The sequence below is a fragment of the Labrus bergylta genome, chromosome 9 (genome assembly GCF_963930695.1).
Source record: "Labrus bergylta chromosome 9, fLabBer1.1, whole genome shotgun sequence".
Lineage (NCBI taxonomy): Eukaryota > Metazoa > Chordata > Actinopteri > Labriformes > Labridae > Labrus > Labrus bergylta.
This window is the reverse complement of record NC_089203.1, coordinates 21,263,353-21,286,732: the sequence shown is the minus strand read 5'-3', so window position 1 is coordinate 21,286,732 and position 23,380 is coordinate 21,263,353. Positions and strand designations below refer to the sequence as shown.

The 23,380-nt window shown below is 44.4% G+C and overlaps 1 protein-coding gene across 1 annotated transcript in view; it reads right to left on the bottom strand.

Annotated features, from left to right (window-relative positions):
- slit3 (slit homolog 3 (Drosophila)) overlaps positions 1–10,251 on the bottom strand; it is a gene marked incomplete in the record, with an annotated part of 235,943 nt that extends 225,692 nt beyond the window's left edge. The window contains 1 exon segment of the mRNA XM_065958425.1: positions 9,548–10,251. Coding sequence (XP_065814497.1) covers positions 9,548–9,729 — 182 coding nt within the window.
- Positions 10,252–23,380: the final 13,129 nt, after the last annotated feature.

The window sequence follows — 23,380 nt, the reverse complement described above, 5'->3', positions numbered from 1 at the left end:
TTGATGGATCTTTTTGCATTAAGCTCCCTGACTGATTGGATATAGTTAAAATCTAGAGTCCTGTCTGTGCTTCATTATCTGCTGCTTTGTTTTCTGTTGATCACACTTTATTTCAGTCTCTATGCGATGTTAACGCCACTCAACCTCAGGAAATTCATAGTTTGCCGTCGCCGTTAACCGCACGGGCTTGACCACATTTGGGAGTCGCCTGCAAGCATCCCCTTCTTTTAGAGCTGCACGAGCCAACGGGGCTGTAAACCGGCGCTGTGTTTGGTTAGCTCCTTTTCTTTGCTGCAGTTTATAAGGCTGCGTTTCTTTTGTGTAGATTTACTGCTGCTGCAAGGAAGTGAACAAGGCGGGCTGGAGGCGGGGGTGGAGGGGTAATTTGGCCAACAAGAGGCCACTTGACAAGAACAAGGACTGCTGCTTCCTAAACAGACTAAGGCCAAGTCAGGAACAAGGGCGACTAAGTGAGGATGAAGAAGTGAATGAAAGAGACAAACCCTGAGAGAGAGAGAGAGAGAGAGAGAGAGAGAGAGAGAGAGAGAGGGAGAGAAAGAGAAAGAGAAAGAGAGAGAGAGAGAGAGAGAGAGAGAGAGAGAGAGCGATGATGAGTTTCCCCGTAAGCTTCAGTCAAACATAAACAGTCTGTCACTTTGCTGAACATTGCACTGAAAAGGGAAATTATTGGGTAGGTCACATTCTCTCTGTACTCTCTTCATTTATGCACATATTGCATGCACACACATAAACACAATGAAGCACCTACATACACATAACACACACACACACACACACACACACACACACACACACACACACAGTCGAGGGGAGCCCAGGAACACACACACTGAGAAAAGAAAGTCCCTGCAGCAGGGATATAATGTGTTGCTTTGGTGACAGTGGCCTAACAAAACAGTGGCATAGCTTGTTAACATCAAACGACTGTACACACACACACACACACACACACACACACACACACACACACACACACACACACACACACACACACACACACACACAACACACACTCAGTCCTCGGTGCTGTGGACTTCTGTTTTGAGGGAAAGTCACAGAAGGTCATTCGTGACTTCGAGTAGTTTCTGTGACACAGCCTCAAACTTTCCATCTACAACTAATCGCATGTTTAAACTGTTAAAAAGAGTGAGAGTGTGTGTGTGTGTGTGTGTGTGTGTGTGCAGCCTAATGATGATGGTGCACCGTGTGTGTGGCCCCATGCATGCAGCCCCGTTTCCATGCATGTGTGTGCATAAATGTCCTCTGTGTGTGTGTGTGTGTGTGTGTGTGTGTGTGTGTGTGTGTGTGTGTGTGTGTGTGTGTGTGTGTGTGTATGCTATCTTTGTGAGTCCAGATATTCTTGGAGCGTGGGGACATGTTGGCTGGTCTTCACGACTTCAAAGAGTTCTTTGAGAGTGAAAAAAAAATCTTATTTTAGTCGTCTTGGACATCAAACTGAAATTCCTATCTGTAATAATATAACTTTACAAAGTGAGGGATGTAATAAGGCAGTTAAATGGCTTTTTAAAAAAGAGGAGAGACCACATGCTGCTGGACTCTGAAACACGCTGAAACAACCTGCAGGTTAGAAAAAGCTGCTTTGAAGAGAAAATTAAGGCAAACTGTGAAATTATCACAGAAATTGTTCTCTGAAACCATCCATCACCGTTAAGGTGCCTTCTCTGTGGTCCAACTTTGACCCGTACTTTCAGTTCTTCAGCTCACACACACGCGCACACACACACACACCCCCACACACAAAAGAAAGATTCAGTTAGTCAACTAACTGCTCATTTCTAAAATAAAATGGTTTTGTTAAAGCGTTTCTTGCACACGTCTGATAACTCGTTTTTTTCATTCCTTCTGGTAGAAATGTTCCAAGGTAAAGCTCCGCTGTTACTTAGTTATAATTTAACGCGACATGTGCCTTGAATAAATGAAAAACATTTGGCCTAAACTTCACAGAGAGGACTCAAGTTGGAATAAAGTAAAGATCTGCGAATGCAGAAACTGTCAGAGGTCGGCGCAGCAGCATCGTCCTGCAGCCTGAGTTCCACGGCTTCTTTGAACGTCTCATTTCACTTTGATTTAAAAGTAAACACAACACCCTACTGCCCCAATGCAGTGTTTCCAACACATACATGATAAGGCCGTCCAAGTATATCTCCACAGTTTTTATTTATTCATAAATTGCCACGCGCGCACAAGAGAGAGAGAGAGGGAGAGAGATAGAGCAGGGGAGAGAGAGGGCAGGGGGTCTGTGCATCCCTGCTGTAAATGCACCGATTGAGATGCAGTGCTCGTGTCGAAGTTGGAGCGCATCACGCCGTCGTTGCAATATTTCAATATACTGTATGCAAGGCGGGACAAGCGTGTAAGAGAAGTGCAGATTTCTTTACCTGTGTGTGTGTATCTCGGTGAAGATAAGATAATCACTATATGAGAAGAGCAGATTAAAGTTTTGTGTAGTAAATTAGAAAATGAAGCATGATTAAAAGGCTATTTGTAAAAACCTGATATTAAAATATAACCAAAGCTAGGACGCCCCGCAGCTAACTCCAACGCTCAGGTAAGGCGTCAATCTGTGGGAACGCCGCCTAACAGAAGGCGAAGACGCCCCTCAACAATGCTAATACTACCAACATTACCTCATGGCCTCTTATGGCCCCCACCACTCAACCGTGTAGACTCATCTGCAGCCAGAGCCGGGACAAAAAAAGAATCGTTTGACAGCCCGAGGAAAACTCGAAATGGAAAGAGTCGCGTTTTTATCAGGGCAGGTTTGAGTTTGTTGAAGTGGTGATGTTAGAACGGGTCCTCACAAGTGCAGAATAACCAGCGTGCAGAGTTTCAAGTCTTCATTCATATACGGGCCTGATGGTTTTCCATACATTCACCACGAGTGTGTAGTCCTCTCCCCCTGGTCGTGTGTATAGAATCAGTGTGTGTGTATTTTAACACTGCCAGCCGGCTCTGTTTCCCAGAAGGGCAGAGCCCGCTGCGAGCGCCAGCTGGCTGCCGACTTGGCAGACTGAAAGTCATTATATAGAAAAGGTCAGCTGCCCGCACACTGGAGAGACTCGGGGAAGTGAATATCACCCACTGACCTAGAATCAGAGCCTAAACATCGGTTACCCTCGCCTGTGCCATTTGGCGTACCATAAGTGAAACAAACACAGTTGGAAGGGCGCAGGACGGTTACCGCGAGATGGCCGCAGATGATAGGCGTGACATTAAGAGGCTGCTCGAGAACAGCAAGCTCATTGTGGTTTCGACGTCTTAGTTTAGACTCGTCTGCTTTAGCAACAACACTGGGCTGCTCCTCGCATGTATTACATCACCACGATAACAGTAAAGAAGTTTCTTTGTTCAATGACGGCTTTTGTTCAGCAGCTAACCACGGCGTGTGTGCTGCCTGAAAGTTCCCGAAGGGAAGCATGCAAGTATAGAACGAGTGTAAAAAAAGCACATCGCTGATTGGCTGGATGTGATCAAACGTGAGTCTCACTAAAATATCTCATACCTTAGACAGACCCTGAACACCGGTAACTGTTTGTTTGTGGACATTTAAAAGTTGGTTGATGTAACTTTTCCACCTTTAAACCGTCGTTTCAAAGTCGATCTAACAGCACCATAACCTCCAACAGGGAGAATGGCGTCTCTCTGGGCCTAGTGTGAGTGCGCCCTAAGCGTTCTTGGCTGTTGCTAGCAGCCGTATACAACACAATATTTAATGCATTAACTTTAATCGAAGGCTTGAGTCACAGCTGAAATAGAGCGCAGCCAAGAGTTAAGTGAAGCCCGCGGCACGTCAGTGATTACCGATCGGTTTTGATTACTTCAAATTATTCCAAATTTAGGGGACAGGAACTGTGTCAGCACAAATGAGCTGGTCTGCTGCTTCACGCACAGGTTAGCATGAGAGAATTCAAAGATCACACACACACAAAGATTCCAGTCCCCACCGTGGAATGCAGCTCCACAGCCGAGGGTGTGGTGGTTACAGCGTCCGTTGACCAATCAACACCAAGCTTTGATAAGAGCCAGAAGCCGGAGCTGGAACGTGTGTGTTTGTGTGTCCATTTTACAAAAACACACAAACCCACTAACCAATGCTTGCACACACACATACACACACACACACACACACACTCACTGGCATGGTCCTATTGTTGAGCTCTCCGTGGTAGGTTGGCACGCTGTCGGGAAATGGGAGCTGTGAAAGCTCGACTGGAGAGATGCTGCTGGCGCACTGAAGGTGTGTGGAAGTGTGTGTTGAAGGAGGAGGCGGAGGTGAAAAAAAAAAAAAAAAGAAGAAGCAAGAGGGCCGGAAAAACAGAGAGGAAAACAAAACAAGAAAAAGGGAAGGAGGGAAAATGAGACGATGTGAAGAGACACAAAATGAGGGTTGTGACGTAACTCCAGGATGAGAAATAAAAAGAAATAAAGAGAGAGAGAGAGAGTGAGCCGGGACGAAGCAGAGAAAGGAGAGAAGGTGTTGCTCGTAAAACATGTTCCAAAACTTTTCGAGCGCCGTAAGCGCGGGAACAGAAAAATAGGCAGTTAAATTCAGACTTGAGTTTGTGTAGAGTTGGCTCAGGCCGCATGCCGCTACAAACGGTGAACTCATTCAACTGCAAACACAGTTATGGACACATATACATGCTCGTGTACAGAAAATCAACCATTTGGACGCCCTGACTTCTAACCCTGACTTATAATCATATCATAAAGAGTACTTGGGTTTAGTTCACTATGGAGGCAGCCAATAGCTCCCAACAGTCCGAGGTATTGTCTTGCAATTTCCACATAGTCCGTGCATGCCGCGCTCTGTCAGCGCCGTGCACCACGCCGCCATTCGCCTCCACTCTAGTCAAAGCTTCTGTTTCCACAGCGAGCACCGCGGTCCGCCTAAGGAGCGCTCCAGCAGCAACACAACGCTCTGCTCCGCTCTAAATACGCACCGGGTCTATTTTCGACGGAGCCCACGGCATGCATCAATCATGACGGAGCAAATCGACCCGGACAGGAAGGCAGACAGTGTCCTGTCATTTTCAAAATAAAACAAAATAGACAGATTCCCTCTTGTATATCGATTAAGTCAGTGCTTTATTGGCCACAAAAACTGTATTTTCCCCGACGAACATCTGCATTAGCATCAGTCTCAGAAAACTATCAGTCAGACTTTGCCTCCAGAATTTACAAAACTGTAATCAATTAAGCAAACAGAAAATTTCTGACATTTAACACTATATATATATATTTATTTTATTCACCCACACACACATTAAACTAAGAGTGATCCTGATTACTCCCTCCAGAGTTCCCAGAGTCTCGGCAGCAGTTTGGAATTTGCGCCTGTAAAAAAAAATCAACACTCCGGGGTTTGTGTGTCGATGCAATCCCTGTAGGGCAGGTGTGAATTAGACACAGGAGAGAAAAGCCGTCCCTACGATTTCCAATTCACTTTAGCCAGCTTCGTTAAGCCTGTTAACCCCCCCCCCCCCCCCCCCCCCCCCCCCCATCCTCCCACAGTAAGTCCTCCACTCAAATTAGATGCAAATGAGGTCTCAAGTGGCTTCCCAAGGAGGGCATTACAGAATTGACTGGCCTGGGGTAATCTGCGAGGCTGCCTGTGTGTGTGTGTGTGTGTGTGTGTGTGTGTGTGTGTGTGTGTGTGTGTGTGTGTGTAGACAGACGAGGCCACCAGTGATTTTCTCTCGTTAACCTTTCCAAATGCTCTGTTTACAGGAGCGAGGAAAACTGAGCTTTTTAAAAAAAAAACAGATTTATGCAGCAGCTATGCTAAACATTAGCCTCACCTTTCTCTTGTGGTGTCGGAGGAAGTGAACTGGATTTAAAGTTACACACAGAGCTGTAAAGACAGTACACTGACTCTTTTTCTTTTTTTTAACCTTTACAGCGCCAACGCTTTTCCAATTTCATCGACTTCTCTCCATCGAAGCAACTGGCTCCCTATTCAACGTTAAACCTGAGTCTTTCCTCAGGTTTTATTTTTGCCTTTTTGTCAGTCACTCTTTTGTTTCACCCTCAATCTGTGTCGGGTAGCCCTCCCTCTCTGTCTCTCTTTTTCTCTGTCCGACCTCTGCTTCTCTACATTTGTTTTCAGAAACCTCCGCAGAGTCTCAGTGAATCGGTTTGATTTGGTACATGTGGCTCCGGAGAGCGATAAAGCGAGCAGTGTGGAGCCGTAGTCAGAGAGAGATTTTCCACCCGAGATAAGGCCCGAGCCGTGTCTCTTTCTCAAACGCCACATGTCTTGTGGTTTTGTTGCATAGTATTCTACTTTGGTTAGACTACTATCGGGGGGGGGGGGGGGGGGGGGGGGGGAGCTGTGTCCCATGTTCTCCATGTTCTCTATATCAATAATTCCATTTCTGCAGCTGAACATGTCTACAAAACGTTGAGTCTCTAACGCTGTGCTTCCAAACCTTTTCTGACTCCACTTTGGCTCCAAAAAACTTTGGAGACCCCGATCGACCAAATCACATCCAGCTAATTTCTGCTGAGTTGCAGATTAACATTCATTGAGACAACTTTAAGGCCATTTCATTTATAATATTGTGGACAGGAGCAGAAAAGCCGGGAGGAGATTTGTGCACAAAGTGAGGATTTGATATTCCTCAGTGTCAACATGTCCGGCTGGATTCTTATGCTAAACGCACGAGGCATGGATAAGAGACAGACAGAGATATAACAAGTGTGTTAGCCCACATGCTAACTGGACAACTTCTTCTAGCTTCATTGAGGCCGAAATGCTACAATATATTTTTTTATTGAGCAACGACGAGACATTTCAGAGGACCCAGTGGTTTGGAAAGCCTGAATCGTTTGCAGGACAACGCCATGAAGAAATGTTAAGTGTTAAGAGCAAAGAACATTTTAGTATTTGGAGCAAACTGATGGTTTTGATTGCATATTTTCCATCCAGGACTTTGGGTCATCCATCGCACGTGTTTTGAATCCAAGCTAAGACAAAGAACGTCATGATGGAGAAAGCTAGGACATGGTCAGAGCCGTCGTTCAAACGCTCTCAGTGTGAGAGTTTGAGACTTGAAACATAAATAATTCAGGAGAAGTGTTCTTTAAAGACAGTTTCTCCGAGGGCTTCGGCTCTGCGGGCCAGATTAATGCACGCCAGTGTCCAGCCCGTGACCTCAACATTGCGACATTTTGTGTATTTCTGCGTGCCAGGAAAGTTCTGGAATAACACATTCATTCAATACGTTTACATCAATCTGTGACCCTGACTTTGAATTATAATCTGGATCGTCAGATTGGGTTGCCATGCTAACTGTTTCTTTTTACCCCAATATTGACGCTGTCATAACAAACGTCCTCTAATCCGTCTGCATGACGCTGATCACTTATTAGTGGGAACAGACGGACGTTTCAAAACACACTTTGGCTCCTCTGCAGACGTTTCCATCAGACCTTTCTCTCCGAGCTCACGACAAATACTTTCAAACTGGTGACATTTTCAAACTGGAGATCTTGACATGAATATCACGATCATTTGCAGACTTTATTTGGAGGTTTTTTTTTTTTTTTTTACTCCAAACTTCACAAACTTGGCACTTTTGGTTACCAGAATCTGTCGCCCACATGGACCTCCTCCCAGCAGTCAAATCCAAATCCCCGCTCAGGGCCATAACGCTCATCTCTCTTCCCTGAAAAGTTTCCCATCTGCCGTAACCTTTAGAACTGGAATCTCATCCATTTTAATGTTTCCCATCTCAGACTCCCTAAAATATATCTGCAGAGCGAGCGAGAGAGAGAGAGAAAAGGGAGGGAAAGAGCAACCCTGGGCCAAAGTCACAGCTGAAACACTGACCTGGATAAATCAGGGAAACATAAACACATAGTTTCTGGAGTGAAGAGGGAGGGAGGGGGCGCTGCTACCCCAAATATTCCACCCCGGGGACCCTGGTCTTGAAGCAGGGGACCCCCTTATCCTGGCTCCCCATCACAGCCTGCTCTAATTATTTATTTTACCAGGGTGTAAATGTCTTCGGGGGATTGCTGCGTTAAAGCCAAACAGGTCCTGGGAGGTCAGAGCGGCACCGTGGGACGGAGGAGGAGGAGGTATGGGGCTCCTCGTTGTTCACACTCACACACCCGCACGAGAGAAACCCAATCACACACGAGTAAACATGCACAAACATGTAGCCTACAACCACACATGGCTGACTTAAAAATTCACGCACAAATGCTAATCATGCTCATATCCAGCAGTAACACCCCCCCCCACACACACACACACACACACACACACACACATCCTCACAAACAAGGCCCCACATGTCCCCTCTTCAGCCCCTTGATTGAGTTTGTTGTCTCAGCGTTAGGTCTGTTGTCGATCCCCTGCGGAGCTTTCGCCCGCTCCCTTATCGTCCATAATCGCTTCCATACCTCCACAGCATAGGTGTGTGTGTGTGTGTGTGTGTGTGTGTGTGTGTGTGTGTGTGTGGGGCTGTGGGGGGTGTGAACGTGTCAGGATCAGGCAGCAGCGGTGAAGGCGGCTGTCAGGGGTCTGTATCTGCTTTAGGAGTGAATTTCATGAGAGACTCACTGATTGTCAGCCGGTTTGAAAAAAAAAAAATTGAACACAAATCACTGAGCATCAAGGCTGAACTTTAGGATTCTGCGTGGGAGGCTTTCTGCTTAGGGGAGTGCAGAGAATACAAAAACAAAAAATAAAAAAAAGATTTAAGGGGCTCACTGCATCTTCTTACCTTTCATTTTGACCCGTTTCAAATCTTAAAGGCTACTCGCTGTGAAAGCTGCCTCAGCACCGTTTCCTTCACGGCCTCCGCTCTCCGGGGTCAGCGCTTAGTTTTTTAGGGCAAGTTTCATGAGCACCAAACTCCAGAGTGCATCATGGAGTTACTGCTCAGACGTTCAGGGACGCTCTAGAATCCAGTGAATAACATGTATAGAGGAATATGTTCCCAGTTAGCAGCCTTCATTTCAAAATTTAAAATGAACACATAACACTTTAATTTCCTCTAGATCTAAAAAGTAAATTTAAAAAAAAGTTGACCCTGTTTTATTTTTTTTTTGTCTGAAGAAGAGCCTCTCCTGTGTGAGCCTGGTGTGAATGTGAGCTGATCGGAAGAACTGAGTCTCTAAATGCAGAATATTAGAATAAATAAATGGATTGTTTTCATGTGATCAGTGACAGCAGGTCAGGAGCTGACACACGTACTTCTTGCAGGATTTGCGAGAAAGCCGAACAAGCGACGTGAATATAGAAAGGAGGGTTGAGTTAAAACTTTAAAAGAAACTTATTTTCATTGAGGATGGTTATACGGATTAAAATGTTTATCTGACGTCGCTCATCGCTGGACACTCGTCAACACAACATTTGAAGTTTTCATGGAGCCCACGTGCTGCCAGTTGGACTTCAACTTAATTACAGGATGGGCAAATTGAAGGAGAGACGAAAAAAAGATGTAAATGATGACGACACAATAATAACAGTTTGAAGTTTCTTTTCACTTACAGGCGCTCGGCATTCCTCGGTATTCCCTTAGGCACGGTCTTCAAACCCAGACCCTGGCAATCCACATGCGACCCGGAGCAGCTGCACTTGTGTGGGCATCCAGACACCGAGGCAGCGCACAGCAGCAGCGCCAGAGCCAGAGCCCAAACCCGGCACGGCGCAGCACGCTTCTCCGGACGCATGGTATCCACTCAAATTACGTCCAAAGCGATAGTTATTGAAAATCCGCGGGATGGTGGGGGGTGTGAAAGTTAGGATCCCGAAAAAGGTCAAGACAAGCTGTCTGAGAATTTAAAAAAAAAAGAAGAAAATAAACAAAACAAGAAAAGATGCAATAAAGAAGTCCCAGAAAGTTCCTATCAAGAGAATCGATGAGTGAGAGTCTCCATAAAACAATCCCAGAGCCTTAAAGGCAAAGCAGAAAAAGTTTGTCCCGTTTTAAAAACACCTCAGCGTGTGCGTAAAAAAAAAGTCTCCCTCCATTCACAAACTCTCCAGCAAGAAAGTTATCAGCCCGACTCCCAAACTTCCCAAGGTGAAAATGTTCAGCTCGGGTGTAACCTCCTCCTCCTCCTTCCTCCAGAGAACATCCCTCCGCTCGCTGCCGGGAGTGAAAAAGTGAGAGTTGCAGAGGAGTTGTAATCAGGAACACACACACACCAAAAAAAAAAAGTTGAGTGAGCAGACGCGCAACACGGACTGGTACGCCTGGAGGTTGTGTGAGTGAGACAGCGCACAGATTTGTACTGAGGTCCCCCCCCCCACACCTTCCCCCTCTCTCTCCCTTTAAGTTGAAGTCACCAGAAAAAGAAGTGAGCGAGCTCCTCAAACTTTCTCTCCTCACATATCTTCCCCTCTGCCTGCTGCATACACTCGGATATTTTCCCACACAGGAATAAAAAAGCTCTCAGCCTCTCTCAGCAGTGACAGATTACAGCACATTTTTGAAAGCTAATTTCCCAGCAACTCGTCCTCTTTGGTTGAGCCCGACATATATCATCTTAATGATTTACTTTGTGATCATTTATTGGTTATGAGCCACTGCTTTTATGAGCCATCTCTCCGTGCAGTTCAATGCATCATCCCCGGGGAGTCTGTGTGTGTGTGTGTGTGTGTGTGTGTGTGTGTGTGTCAGTGATTCATGCTTTCACAGCAGCTGACAAAAACATACTGTCTGACAGATCAATCACAGTTTGTAAGAAATGTAATTAAATTGAATTCATCTTCTGTTGTGTCAACATGACTTGAAACAGCAGCAACATGTGGATTAAAACTCTTTGATTGAGTTTTATTTGATGAAAGGTGACGGGACTCAGCTTTGATTTAAGAGAAGGTGACAAGTTCCTTTTTCACTCTGCACATATTTGCAGACACAGCTCAGATCTGACCTGACCGGACAGTGACTGCCCTCCTGCATGTTGCAGTAGTGCTGCTGCCCTCTATTGGTTGAAGAGAAAACTTTCAGAAACTCAGAGGGAGACTCTTCATCTTCTCGCCTCAATCAGTCGGTGTCCTCCAAATTATGTAAAAATCATCCACTCAAAGAAAACGCTGATATAAAGTCTGGAGAATAAAAATTGTGACATGTCGGTTTGTTTGAATAGAAACTTAAATTCAACACGACGAGTGATCAGTGTGAACAGATTTTCAATATGAAGTCAGGAGAAAAGAAACTAATTTTACTGAAAAAAGTTATGCTCATTCTAAATAAATCACTCCATTAAGGTCAGAGAAAGTAAGACCAGTCCAACGTCCCACCGCCAAATCACACGAGACAATATAAATGTAGATTAAACGTGCGTGTGTGTGTGTAACTTGCAGTTTGGTAGAGGAGAGGAAAGATTTGAGGCTGGAAGCAGGAAAAAAAGTGTGCATGTGTGAATATGAGTGTTTGGTAAAATGTCCGCCTGCTGCATGTTGAGCAGGTGATTCTATGTCAAGTGGAGAAAAGGATGAATACAAGGGTCAAACAATCTCAGGACTGTCAGAACAGGTTTGTCCCATGTGAAGCCAAACGTTGGCGATTTATCACTTAAAGGTCACATATTCTCCTCCTCTTCAACCAGTGTAAATAAGTCTCAGAGCGCCTCAAAACATGTGTGTGAAGTTTCTTGTTCTAAAACCACTCTGATCCTGTATTTGATCATGCCTATAAACCCCTCTATTTCAGCCCTGCTCAGAAAAGGCTGTTTCTGTGTCTGTACCTTTAAATATGTAAATGAGCTGAGTCTGACCACGCCCCCTCTCTGGAAGGACTTGGGTGTCTCTGGCTTTCTCGCTCCATGCCCCATTGTTTACGGTGAGAGGGCAGAACAAACACCTAGCTGTGGGAGTGTCACCCACCTGGGGGAGGGGTCACTGCCCTTTGTGATGTCATGAAGGGAAAATCTCCGCACAGCCTTTTTTGAGTACATATTTTCTGAAAAGTGGAGCAGGCAAAAGACAGCGAGGATGGACTTTTCTCATCATTGGGGGGGTTTGTAGACAGACTAGAGACACACAGAAAATGTGACCTTTAACATATTCAAAAGTGAAAAGTCGAGCAATTTGTTCACAGAACTGTACAACTAACCTAAGATATCTACTTTCAGATATGCTTATTATTGCTCTACCTTGAATCTCCCCTCAGCTGTTTTAGAAAGAGAGAAAAGCTGCTTCAAACCTCTTTCAGTCTCGTGTCAGATCGATGGCTGCAGCGAGGAGAGCAGAGCATCACAGATCATTTCCACAGCAGCTCCTGCTGAGGAGTAGCCCGCTGCTAGCGTACGGGGAAATTAAATCCCTCCGGAGCTTCCTGGGTCTGCCCCGAGGTTTCCTCCCCCGCTGGGCATGCCTGGGGAGGCACAGGAGAGCACCGCGGAGCCACACTGTGGAGAAAACCCGTTTCAGCTGCTCTTTGGATCTCTGTTATCACCACCCGGAGCTTAAATGACATGTCGCAGTAAAGCAGCACCTCGACAGTTCAAGAAGTGGAAAGCTTTAGCATGTAGGAAAACAAAGACAGTGCTCCATGGCCGGAAAACTATTAGTCAGATAGCCGAATAGCAGACAACAAAAGTTAAAAAGGCGTCTCTTCTGCTTTTTTTTCCTACTTTTAAAAAGTGCAAATTAACCGTTTTTAGTCACGTGACTGTTGCGGAGGCCGAGAGGGAAGAAAGAATACCACACGTTAACATCACCTGACAGCCTCAGAAAAACTGAGATATGAAGATGAACTAAAAGTTTAGGGCACTCGTTGACCCTCGTACAGCACACGGGATACTCTTTAGATCACAGCGATGTCCTCAGCAGAACGTCCCTTCAGTGATGTTTACAGATATCTAAAGGAGAATCCTTCCTCCGACACCGCCGGCTTAACGGCTTTACGTATTTTTGATGTGATTCAGTCAATATTTTGGCCGTTTGGGAAATAAAGGCAAGAAGTTCGTCATCATCAAAACAAAGGGGAATACTGAAAATAGCCATCTGGCAGTTTTTACAGGATCTGTGAGCGCAGGGTTCCGTCCGTGCCACGCACTCGTGAGCTGATCACGCTTCTCTACTAGAGGGGCGTTTCCATTGCACACGCTGCATTCTGTCTCCCAGGCCAGCTGCGCCACTCCACTCTGCTCCGTTTTCAATACTTTGAGTCTATTTTCGACAGAGCTTGCTGCAGCCACGCATCAAGCTGGACAGAGCAGATCGTCCCGGACAGGAAGTCAGACAAGGAACAAACAGAGCGAAGGTCAATTTAAAAATAAAACACAACAGACTTGCAATCGTATTTGTCATCACTTTATCAACATTATGTCAAAACAGGAACTGAGTGAACAACAAAAAAAAAATATATATATATTTTGAAAGGTTGTCCTGTCTGAAGCTGAGAGTACTTTACTTGCTGTGTGCTTTTATTTTGAAATACAGTAAGGCCCTTCCTGTAGATGGGAGGTTAGGACGTTATGAAGTTAAGCAGAGAAACAGGAAGTGGTTAGGGAGCCCAAACTAAGGTCAACAGCTCAAAGGAACAGTAACAAAGGTCAATGTGTGATGCCATAAGGTGGATATTACTTTGGACTCGTCAGCTGAGCTGTCTGAGTGTTTGTTAAAGTGAAATGAGATATTCACAGATGCAGCAGTGTCCTTCTTTTTTACATCACTGAGACTACAGGGAGACACTGAGGACGACTAACTACGGTGAGCCTGAAGGGACAAAATAGCATGCTGACAGCCGTAGTGTCGATGAATCTGAGGAGAGTCTAACAGTACGGAGAGTAAGAATATGTGCGTGTGTAAAATCAGAAAAAAAATGGTTTTGTGGAAACATCGGGTGTTGCTTTGTCTCCATGTACTACTAATCCTCATAACGAGTAAAGGAGACACATGGTATATACAGTGAGATGTGTACGAGATGTAAAGATAAAGAGGGCAGGAAACAATACAAACTAAGAAAAGGAGATATGACGAGCAGGAACAGAGACCGCACACATAAGTCATACAAAAAAGGATTTATTTTACATATTTCAAATACATTTAAAATCATCGTTGTTAGACTAGCAGTTCAATGCTGCTTGCTGCCTTCAATGAGACATATTGCACAGCCTGACTTCATATTTTCTCTCGTCTTAAAGGGAGTTTTTTAAAACAGGAATGTTCTCGAAAATTAACTTTGTACAGTGAACTGCTGGCAGGAACAAAAAACAACACGAGGGAGGGAAAAAAATCCAACGCTGTCCGTGAAACAAAATCATAATTAACAAGGCAGAAAAAACAACAACAACAGAAAGTGGAATAACAGAATTACTGTATGTACCTTTAACTCGTCATCTTTGTGGTAGACGCTTCGACTGAGTTCCCACAAATGAAGAATACAAAAGTTCAGAGTCTGGTCACTTCTTACTGAACTTCAGGGATGAATACACCCACCACAGAGAGGCGGACCATGAGATCTCTCAGAAACTCAAGTGATAAAACGTGACTTCAGAAGAAAAACAAACATCAGCCGGCCGTCCTGTTATTTCCACAGCGAGCACCGCGGTCCGTCTCCGGAGCGTGCCAGCAGCGCCACTACGCTCTGTTTCATATACGCTGCGAGTCTATTTTCAACAAAGCATTCTGCAAGCTTGACAGAATCGAACGACCCGGACAGGAAGTCGGACAAGGGAACGCTCTTTTCTAGTAGGAAACACCTCGCTGAACAGGAGAATAGAAATGAAATGGATGTTTGTTTTGTACTTTTTTTCAGTTTTTTTTTTCAGTTCAGAGGTCATGACCTACGTCTGTGATTTTTGGATTTCATGCTGCGTTCCATTAACCTCGGAACTCGGATCTCGGAACTGGGAATGGCGACACACCCACGTTAACTGCGTTCCAGTTGCAAGTTGCCTCCAGGAGTACCTTCGTTTTGTTAGCTGATACCAGACGATAACAACACACTACGTGATAGTTTCTGATCGAAAATAACATGAAAACACCTCCACAGAGAGAACACGATACCATCGGCCTGATTGATTTAATTACACAAAAAGACGACCAAGATGCCAATAAAGCTGCCATATTGGATCTTAACTCGAGCTTCTGAAGATTCTCAGAGTTTCTAAGTCAGAATTACGACCTCAGGGGGCGTTCCAGTTGACACTTCCCTGACAGGGAACTTTGAATTTCCGACTTCCAAGATCAACTGGAACGGAGCATTAATCCGAGATGACAAAGAGTCTTTTCTACCATGAACACACAAACTGTCGGCCGGCACTCGTCAGCTGTTGATGTAACGAGCTCTGTTTCCTTTAAAACAACGATAAGATGTGATGTTTACACTCCGCGGTGATTCCAAAATCAGCAGAATATTAAGAACTGAGCAGTGAGTAAGAGTTCCTTCCATGAGGTCAAGTGAGTGGTACGTTGGAAAAGCCCCGTCCATGAGAGCAGGGAGAGTTTTGGGCAAACAAATATTGAAAAAAGAAATGCACCGCCACAAAAACAACAGATTGAAACACTCAGAATTGGAGAAGTGATCCCCCTTTTTCCTCTCGCAAACCGCCGCTCATGAGTGTTTGAAACCGCTCTGTGACGGCGGCTTTGTTTGGGCTCGCTGGGATAAGATGCATGTCATTAACTTTTGAGGTTGAGGTTTTTTAAAATTTCACTCAGGATCTTTGAGTCGTGGTCCCGTCTTGTGCATTTTCTCCCAGAGTCCTCTCTGCGTTTTCTGTGAACTAAGCGGAAACAAAAGCTCGCTTTACAGAAGGAGACATCAAGTATTTGAGAAGAGCTGGCGAGCGCCGGACTTCTCACACCATCCTCCTCTTTTTTTATTTTTATGTCTTTCCTCGCGTCTTCCTCCTGCTGTCCCTCGGGCGCCCTTTTCAAGCCTCCATCTCATTCTCTCGGCTTTTAATCTCCGACTTCCTCCGCTTGTCCTTCCTGTCATTCTGCCTCTCATCGGCACATTCGCTTCTTATTTCTCTCTTCCTGTCCATTGTTCCTTCATCGTGTAGCTCTCTGTCTGTATTTTTATGAGCTGAGAGACAACGTGCTACTAATTAGCATCTTTCTGTGGTGACAGCAGAAACAGCTTCAAGCTGTCACACAGCACACACACACAATACAGCACTGTCCTTCCCTCTGAAACATCAGCTGATCAGATCCTGATCTCGTAATTAAGAGATAATGTGTCAAAAAAAAAGAAGTTATTTGGTGAATGCAATGCGCTTCAGTACTTCCATACTGCTCTTCATACCGCTCGCGCTACAAAATAATCTGAGCAGATAATCGGTTCAGAGCAGCCTCGAGTCAGGAAGGAGGCATCGTACCTCAAATCATCCCGATGATCTTGCATCCTTTGCTCGAGCTACAATCACCTGTGTCCTGCATTGTTGTGTTAGCATGCTAATGTTAGCGCTCTTGAGTTAGCACGTAGCTTCACATTGCATGTAAACTGACACAGAATGAGTGTGATCTAAAAACTCTTACTAACATCCAAATAATCAGTGAGTATGTTCTTCTTCTTCTCTCTAGTCCTTGACTAAAACAGTTTTCATACACAAGGGGAGGAGCCGGCCGTCCAGTCCATGTAAACACGGCTCTGACAACAACACAGCCAGCGGGACTCGAGCTTCTCTCTCATTGTAGACAGTCATGACTCAGAGACACATTTACACAGGATAGACTGGATTTATGAGATATTTATGTGGAACATGTCTTACTTATGTAAAACTTTTCAAACAGTACATGAACTGTTTTTAAAGACGGGTCTCTAAGAATCCACTGAAAGTATCCTCAGAGTTAAATAACGCACAGCGCTTTTCTCAGGCAGAGTAACACAAGTACACACACACACACACACACACACACACTCGTGTTTCTGAACGGGCAGTTAAATAATGCCACATGTTGCTCCAGCGCCTTTTGTCTCATAGCGAGGGATTTTTTTTCTCTCGTACTTCCCATGTTGTGTTTGATTGATGATCTAATTTACTAGAATATCACACACACACACACCGACACACACACTACCATTTTACCCGGGCAAATCCAAGTGTCTGTGGACAGTCTCAGTCAGTGAAACTCTTTAAGTGAGTTTCTATTTTTCATAAATTCTCAAAGAAAACATCTAAGAAATATCCTCTGCAAACCGAAGATGTAACTTTATTTATTTTTCTGTCTTTCATCCCTCCTCTCCTTCCAATTTTTCCTTTTTCCTTTCTATTCCATTTCTTCATTCTGCTTAAGCTGGCCACACACACGAGACGATTTTCAAATCTTACCTGATTTTTTTTTAAACGTGGGAGACCTCAGACATGAGGACATTGTAATCCTCGGAGCGCTTACACGAGCAGTTCAGCCAGACGACGAGTCCACACACCTGCTGATTGTAGAGACGATCTCACAGACACGAGATCTCACAGACACGAGATCTCACAGACACGAGATCTCACAGACACGAGATCTCACAGACACGAGATCTCACAGAAACTCGCGTGACTTCAGGAGAAATACAAACATGGAGGACAATGGACGTTGATGGCTGGCTGTGTCGTTATAAAGAAACCATAGTTGCCATAGTTACATAATCTGCTCTTCTATATTCCACTGACCGACCACGAGGGTTCAGTCTACTGAAAGTCTGCACTGCAAACGGAACTGTGGCTTTTCATAAAGGGTCATTCTGTACGCACACACTGTAGATATCAAGTGAGCAGCCGCCGTGTGTTTGTGTGATTTGAGGTTCAGTAATAATGACTCATTAAACTCTTGACCTCTGTGACTGAGCAGCACGTGCACAGCCGCCCTTTCTTGGCGTGTGTGTTGTTCTACAGCTCTGAGCATTTCACTGACAGACACAACACAAACGACCTCCACAAAGTAAAACAGGAACCACGTGTGTTGTAGCGTGTGAGCTGAGTGTGTAACCTCAGGTTTCAAACATCTCGTCTTTTATTTCTCCACATCGTTGGAAATGGAGAGAAAATGTTGCCAAAGGGTTGAAACTGAAGTAATTTCTTGTTCTTTTTGGGCGGCTTCTTTTTTTAAATCTTTTGACAGTTAATTCAATGAATTTTCTCCTTCTTTATCCCAGTGGGGCTTTACTGGGAAAATGAAAGATAAATATATATTCAATAAAAAGTCTGAAGGGGGGGGGGGGGTCGAGTAGAGACGCAGACGATTCAACTGAGACGGAGAGAGTTCTTTCAGTGGCAGATTCCCAAGTTAAATATTTCTGTTCACACTGGCAGCGGCGGTACTACGTGCACGCGCACGCACACACACACACGGTCCCTGATAACTGCGTTTACTATCCTTTGTTTGACAGGAAAAAAAACACGGCTGAGTAAACAACAGAGTGTAGACAAAACGATGATAAAGACAGAAATGTGCTTAATTTACACTCTCTTTAAAACAAGTGTGTGTGTGTGTGTGTGTGTGTGTGTGTGTGTGTGTGTGTGTGTGTGTGTGTGTGTGTGTGTGTGCGCCAAGTCTATTCAGTGCATCACACTCAAATAGTGACCTTGACGTGGTGTAAGGTCCTCGGGGCGTCTTGGAGGGTGACAATAAATATCCAGACTGAGATGAGACCAGGTCCAACTGGAACAATAGCCTCTCAGTGGTGTTCTTCACCGGTCTTGATTTAAGATCCGGAGTCCGCCCAGTCTCAGACCGAGACAAGACCTTCAAAAAGGGTTCTCGAGACCAAGCCAACACTGCTCCTCACACACCGTACTGTATCTCTGTCCGTCCTCTTCCAATTTGTTTCAAACGGGAAGGAGCCCAGCGACAAGATGATTTTGTCTTACCTAGCAACAGTAACTAAGGAGGGCGGGGACACTTTCATATGCATACTTTAAAAAGGTTAAAAAGCAAGTATATCTCAGAGTAGCCTCAGAGTCAGAGGAAGAAGGAATAAAACATCCAATCATTCCCTTTTAATAAAGCTGAGATATATACGACCGCTAGTTATCTATTTGTGCAAAAGAAATATATAAAATACTTTTGATATCAGATTTCTTTGACCTCAATTAACCCAACAGAGTTCAATCACAGAAAAGTCCATTAGTCTAAATGTGTGTCATGTATGTTCATTCAAAATGAAAGGTAAATGTGTGTCATGTATGTTCATTCAAAGTGAAAGGTAATTATCCACATTAAAAATCATAGAGCTGCTCTCAATGCACGACTTAAGGAACAGCAATAGGAGACTGAAATCATCAGCTGTGTGTGTATGTGTGTGTGTGTGTGTGTGTGTGTGTGTGTGTGTGTGTGTGTGTGTGCGCTCAGAGCAGAGGTTAACCTCTTCCTTTTCCTCCCTAACAAGGAAAGGTCAGAGGTGGTGATACAAATGGAGGGAGAGGAGGAAAGAGGGATGAAAGGATAAATTGTTCGACTGCAGACTGATTGGAGGCCAGATGTCTAATAAGGTCTATAAATAACCAGGTGACGGCTGACGGAGAACCACCGAGCCTCCCCGTCCAAAAACAAAAAAACCCAAATCCACATTTCACAACTTTAAGTTGTCTGTCTTTGTCCAACTTATTTTTTTCTCATCACTTTTTTAATGTTTGTTTTGGGTTGTTATTTCTCACACATCGAGCTTCACAAAGAAATGTCGAGGACGTTCTCCGTCTCTGGTTCACGCGTCGAAGGCAGCCAGACGTGATGATTCAGCAAAAATGAATCGGTTAATCCTCCCTCGTGATTCAGGGAGTTAGTGAAGGTGAAGAAAAAGTTTGTTTTTAACAGGCAGTTGGGATTAAATTATGCCAAAAGAAGATGGTTAAGTCTGTATAAAAAGTTGTGCACCATGTGGACGACACAAACACTTACATAATTATGGATTCAGAGCCCGTTTTCATTCAATCTCTCACAGCCCTCGGCCCATCGTTCATACAGACCTCAACTCACTTTCAATTTACACATACTCTGTGCACGCCACTCTAGTCAATGATTGTGTTTCCACAGCAAGCGCCGCAGTCCGTGTTCTCATTACAGCGTCGTATAGAGGACTGTTGCTTCGTCCACCATTTCCACCTAGTTCTTTTTACGTCATGTCTGTTTATCCGTCTGTCACTTCCTGTCCTTCAACATCCTGTCCTCTATCGCCCTGTCTGCCCTCCATCCATCTCTGCACTTTACTGTCTGTGTCTGTCTGTCTGTCTGCCTGCATTCTCCTTTATCAGATAACTGAAGTCTTATCGGTACGGAGGTGCTGAGTACTGAGCAGCTCCCCCGTAAAAACATTCATGCCTGCTATTTGTGAGTGAGTCAGTGCATGTGTGTGCGTGCGTGTGTGAGATATGAAAGTTAACAGATGTGTCACGGGGAAAACAGGATCTGTTTTTGCAAAGTGTGTGTGCGTGTGTAGATACATTCCTCTTTGTCACCTCCAAACCCAGCTGACTCTGAAGGCCGATCAAAACAGTCAGCGTTAAGAAAATCAAGCGCAAGGAAGTCAGCATAAATCGTAGCAGAATTAAAAAGTGGTGCCAGGAGCTAAGGAGTATGTGTGCGTCTTCATGTTCACAGGAGAACTACAAGATCACAAGGGAACTACAAGATCCCAGGAGAACTATAAGATCAACACAGTCTTAGACCCATCAATAGACAGATGAAATGTCTCAAGTAATAAAAGCATCTGGCAATCCACTGAAACAATAAAACAGTTCATGAGTGATTTTGTTCTTGGCGATAGTTGATGTCTGCAGCACCCAACCACAAAAGAATATTAATTTTTTCACCAGTCCATCAGTCATATGCACGCATTGACTTTATCACCAGCAAATCAATCATTACAGACAACAAGATCCACCCCATCATCATCAGTGACCTTGCTCCAGTCTCATTCAAATGGAATTAAACCATCGCTATATGGCGCAGAAAAAGCTTTCCAGAGAGTAAACTGGTCCTTTCTAAGACACAAACTACACAGATATGGCTTTGGGGAATCATTTATTAACTGGGTCAGAACACTATACACCTCAACAACATAACTTTCCACCACTTTCACCAATTCGGAGCGCAAGATTTCTCCCGAAGCCCCCTGTTTCTCACACACCCTTGAGACCAGGAGGATGCAGAACTCTTGCGCAAGATTTCTCAGCAATTCAGGTACCTGAAATCAATGCAGAACCTTGTGTTTCCATCCTTCTTTGGTACGAGCACCACTGGGTTACACCACTCGATGATCCCAGTTTGTTGTCATCACAAGGTAGGAGCATCTGTCCTGCATCGAAGGATCTCTACCTGGCTGGCTTGTCATACCAGGACTTCTGTTGCTGCTAGGCGTCCGCCATGTGTGTTTGGGCCAGCTCACCCATTTTCTCCAGCCTCTCTCTCATCTGGATGACATAAAATACAACGTTAACAGATCCCACCCTACCCTTGCCCCCCCTCCCAGATCTCTCTCAACAGTTCCAACGGCCCCTGAACTTCATATCAATACAAAAGTTAAAAAGGAGAGAAACCAGTGGATGATTGGGGTACTTCTCTGTATGCAAAGAGGAGGTAGGGCAGCCATTGATCCCAGTCTGTACCAGTGTCATTTACAAACTTCCAGAGCATCTTTCTCAGGGTCTGGTTAAAGCGCTCTGTTAACCCATCCATTTGAGGATAATATGGTGTGGTCCTGAGGCTCCTGATACCCAGTAACTGGTACACCTGTTTCAGCAGAGTAGACATAAAGTTAGTTCCCTAATCAGTTAATATTTAAAAAGGGAAGCCCACCCTTGAAAATAATTGTACCAAACAGAGAGCAACTGCTTTTGCCTTTATCGAGTTTAGTGGAAAGACTTCTGGATACTTGGTAGCATAGTATGTTATAACCAGCATATAAGAGTTTCCTGCTTTGCTTCTCTCTACAGGACCAACAATGTCCATCCCAAGTGGCTCCTGAAGTGGAGCTCCGGGGGGTGTTTTAGCAGATGTTATTTGGCACTATTGGCAACTTTCACAAAACTGAGCAACATCTCTGCACAGGCCAGGCCAGTGTAAATGTTTTTTTATCACTTACATTACCTGAAACTTGAAACCCTAGTGGCTCAGTGCTGGTTGATGGTGTCACCACTGTCTTTTGGAGTTTCTCCTGCCTTCTCTGTCTGCGGGTTTTCCGGGACGTAATCAGGTGTGGTCTCCAACTCCAACTCCAATCAGGTGTGGTCTCCAACCCGTAATTAAATACGACGGCCTGGCAGAGGTTAATGACGTTGGGTCTGCCATGGTGAAACTACAATGTTCTGAAAATGGACTACTAAAAGCGCATCTAATAAACTTTCCCCTGTGCCTTCTTACCGGTGAAATAATCCTAATCACCACAAGGTTGGGATTTAAATAAAAGCAATATAGCCTACCAGGCTACGAATAAAGAATAAAAGTGAAAACCATTACCTTTCTGTCCACTCAGAAATCAACATCAAAATAAGTATGATTATATGAAATTAATTGTTAAATTTATGCAAGATATAGCATACACATAATGTTTTAAGCATACAAATGTACAACTGCACAAAGCATTCTTAAGTGAATGAAATACGTTGAATTAAACATAACCTGGCTAAAACTGTCTTTTATCTTGTTATCCTTTACATGATCTGTGTCACTTTACGATCATCGCTCATTTTCGTGAACGGTCAGATGCGCGACTCGCTTTAAATGTTGCGGCCGAAAGGAATTGTGCGACGGCATATCTCATCTCCTTTGGTAAAGGATGGTCTAGTGTATCCTAAGCTGTTCCTGTTATACAGGAAGCATTGACCCACCTTTCCTTTGCTTTTAGAGAATTCGAACGGCTCTTATCAAGGCCGCCACTACTTCCGGGTCATTTCACTCAGTTAGGAACCTTCCTAAGCAAAAATGACAATTCGAACGCACCCCTGGCTTTATGGTCGGCCTTATAGTCGGCCCCATTAACAAAATGGCCGCCGCTCGATGCAGCACAACTCGAAAAGTGGGTTTACACTTATCTCTTAAAGCAAAGAAATCTAAATAAACCCTTAAATTAACCTCAGATCATTTACTCAACTAAATTAACTTTTTTTAATTAAATTACATTCGACCAGTAACTTAAACGTGAAAGAAATTATTAGAAAGAAAACATTTCTCAGATATAAAACCCCTTCAGATGGTCTGCCCCAGTGATGTCAGCAATGACATCATCAATCTGATAAATACCTAGGAAGTGCTCGGCCAGCCCCTTTTAGCTGCATGGGACCACATGAGGCACTGAACAAACAGAGGTAAGTATGGATAAGAGACGAAAAATGATATTTTGCAATTCCAGAAACTAAATCAAAATGACTGAACTAAATCAAGACTGTGTGTTTGCTTTAAGTTAATTTATACTTTGATGTGAACTGTAACTTAATGCTG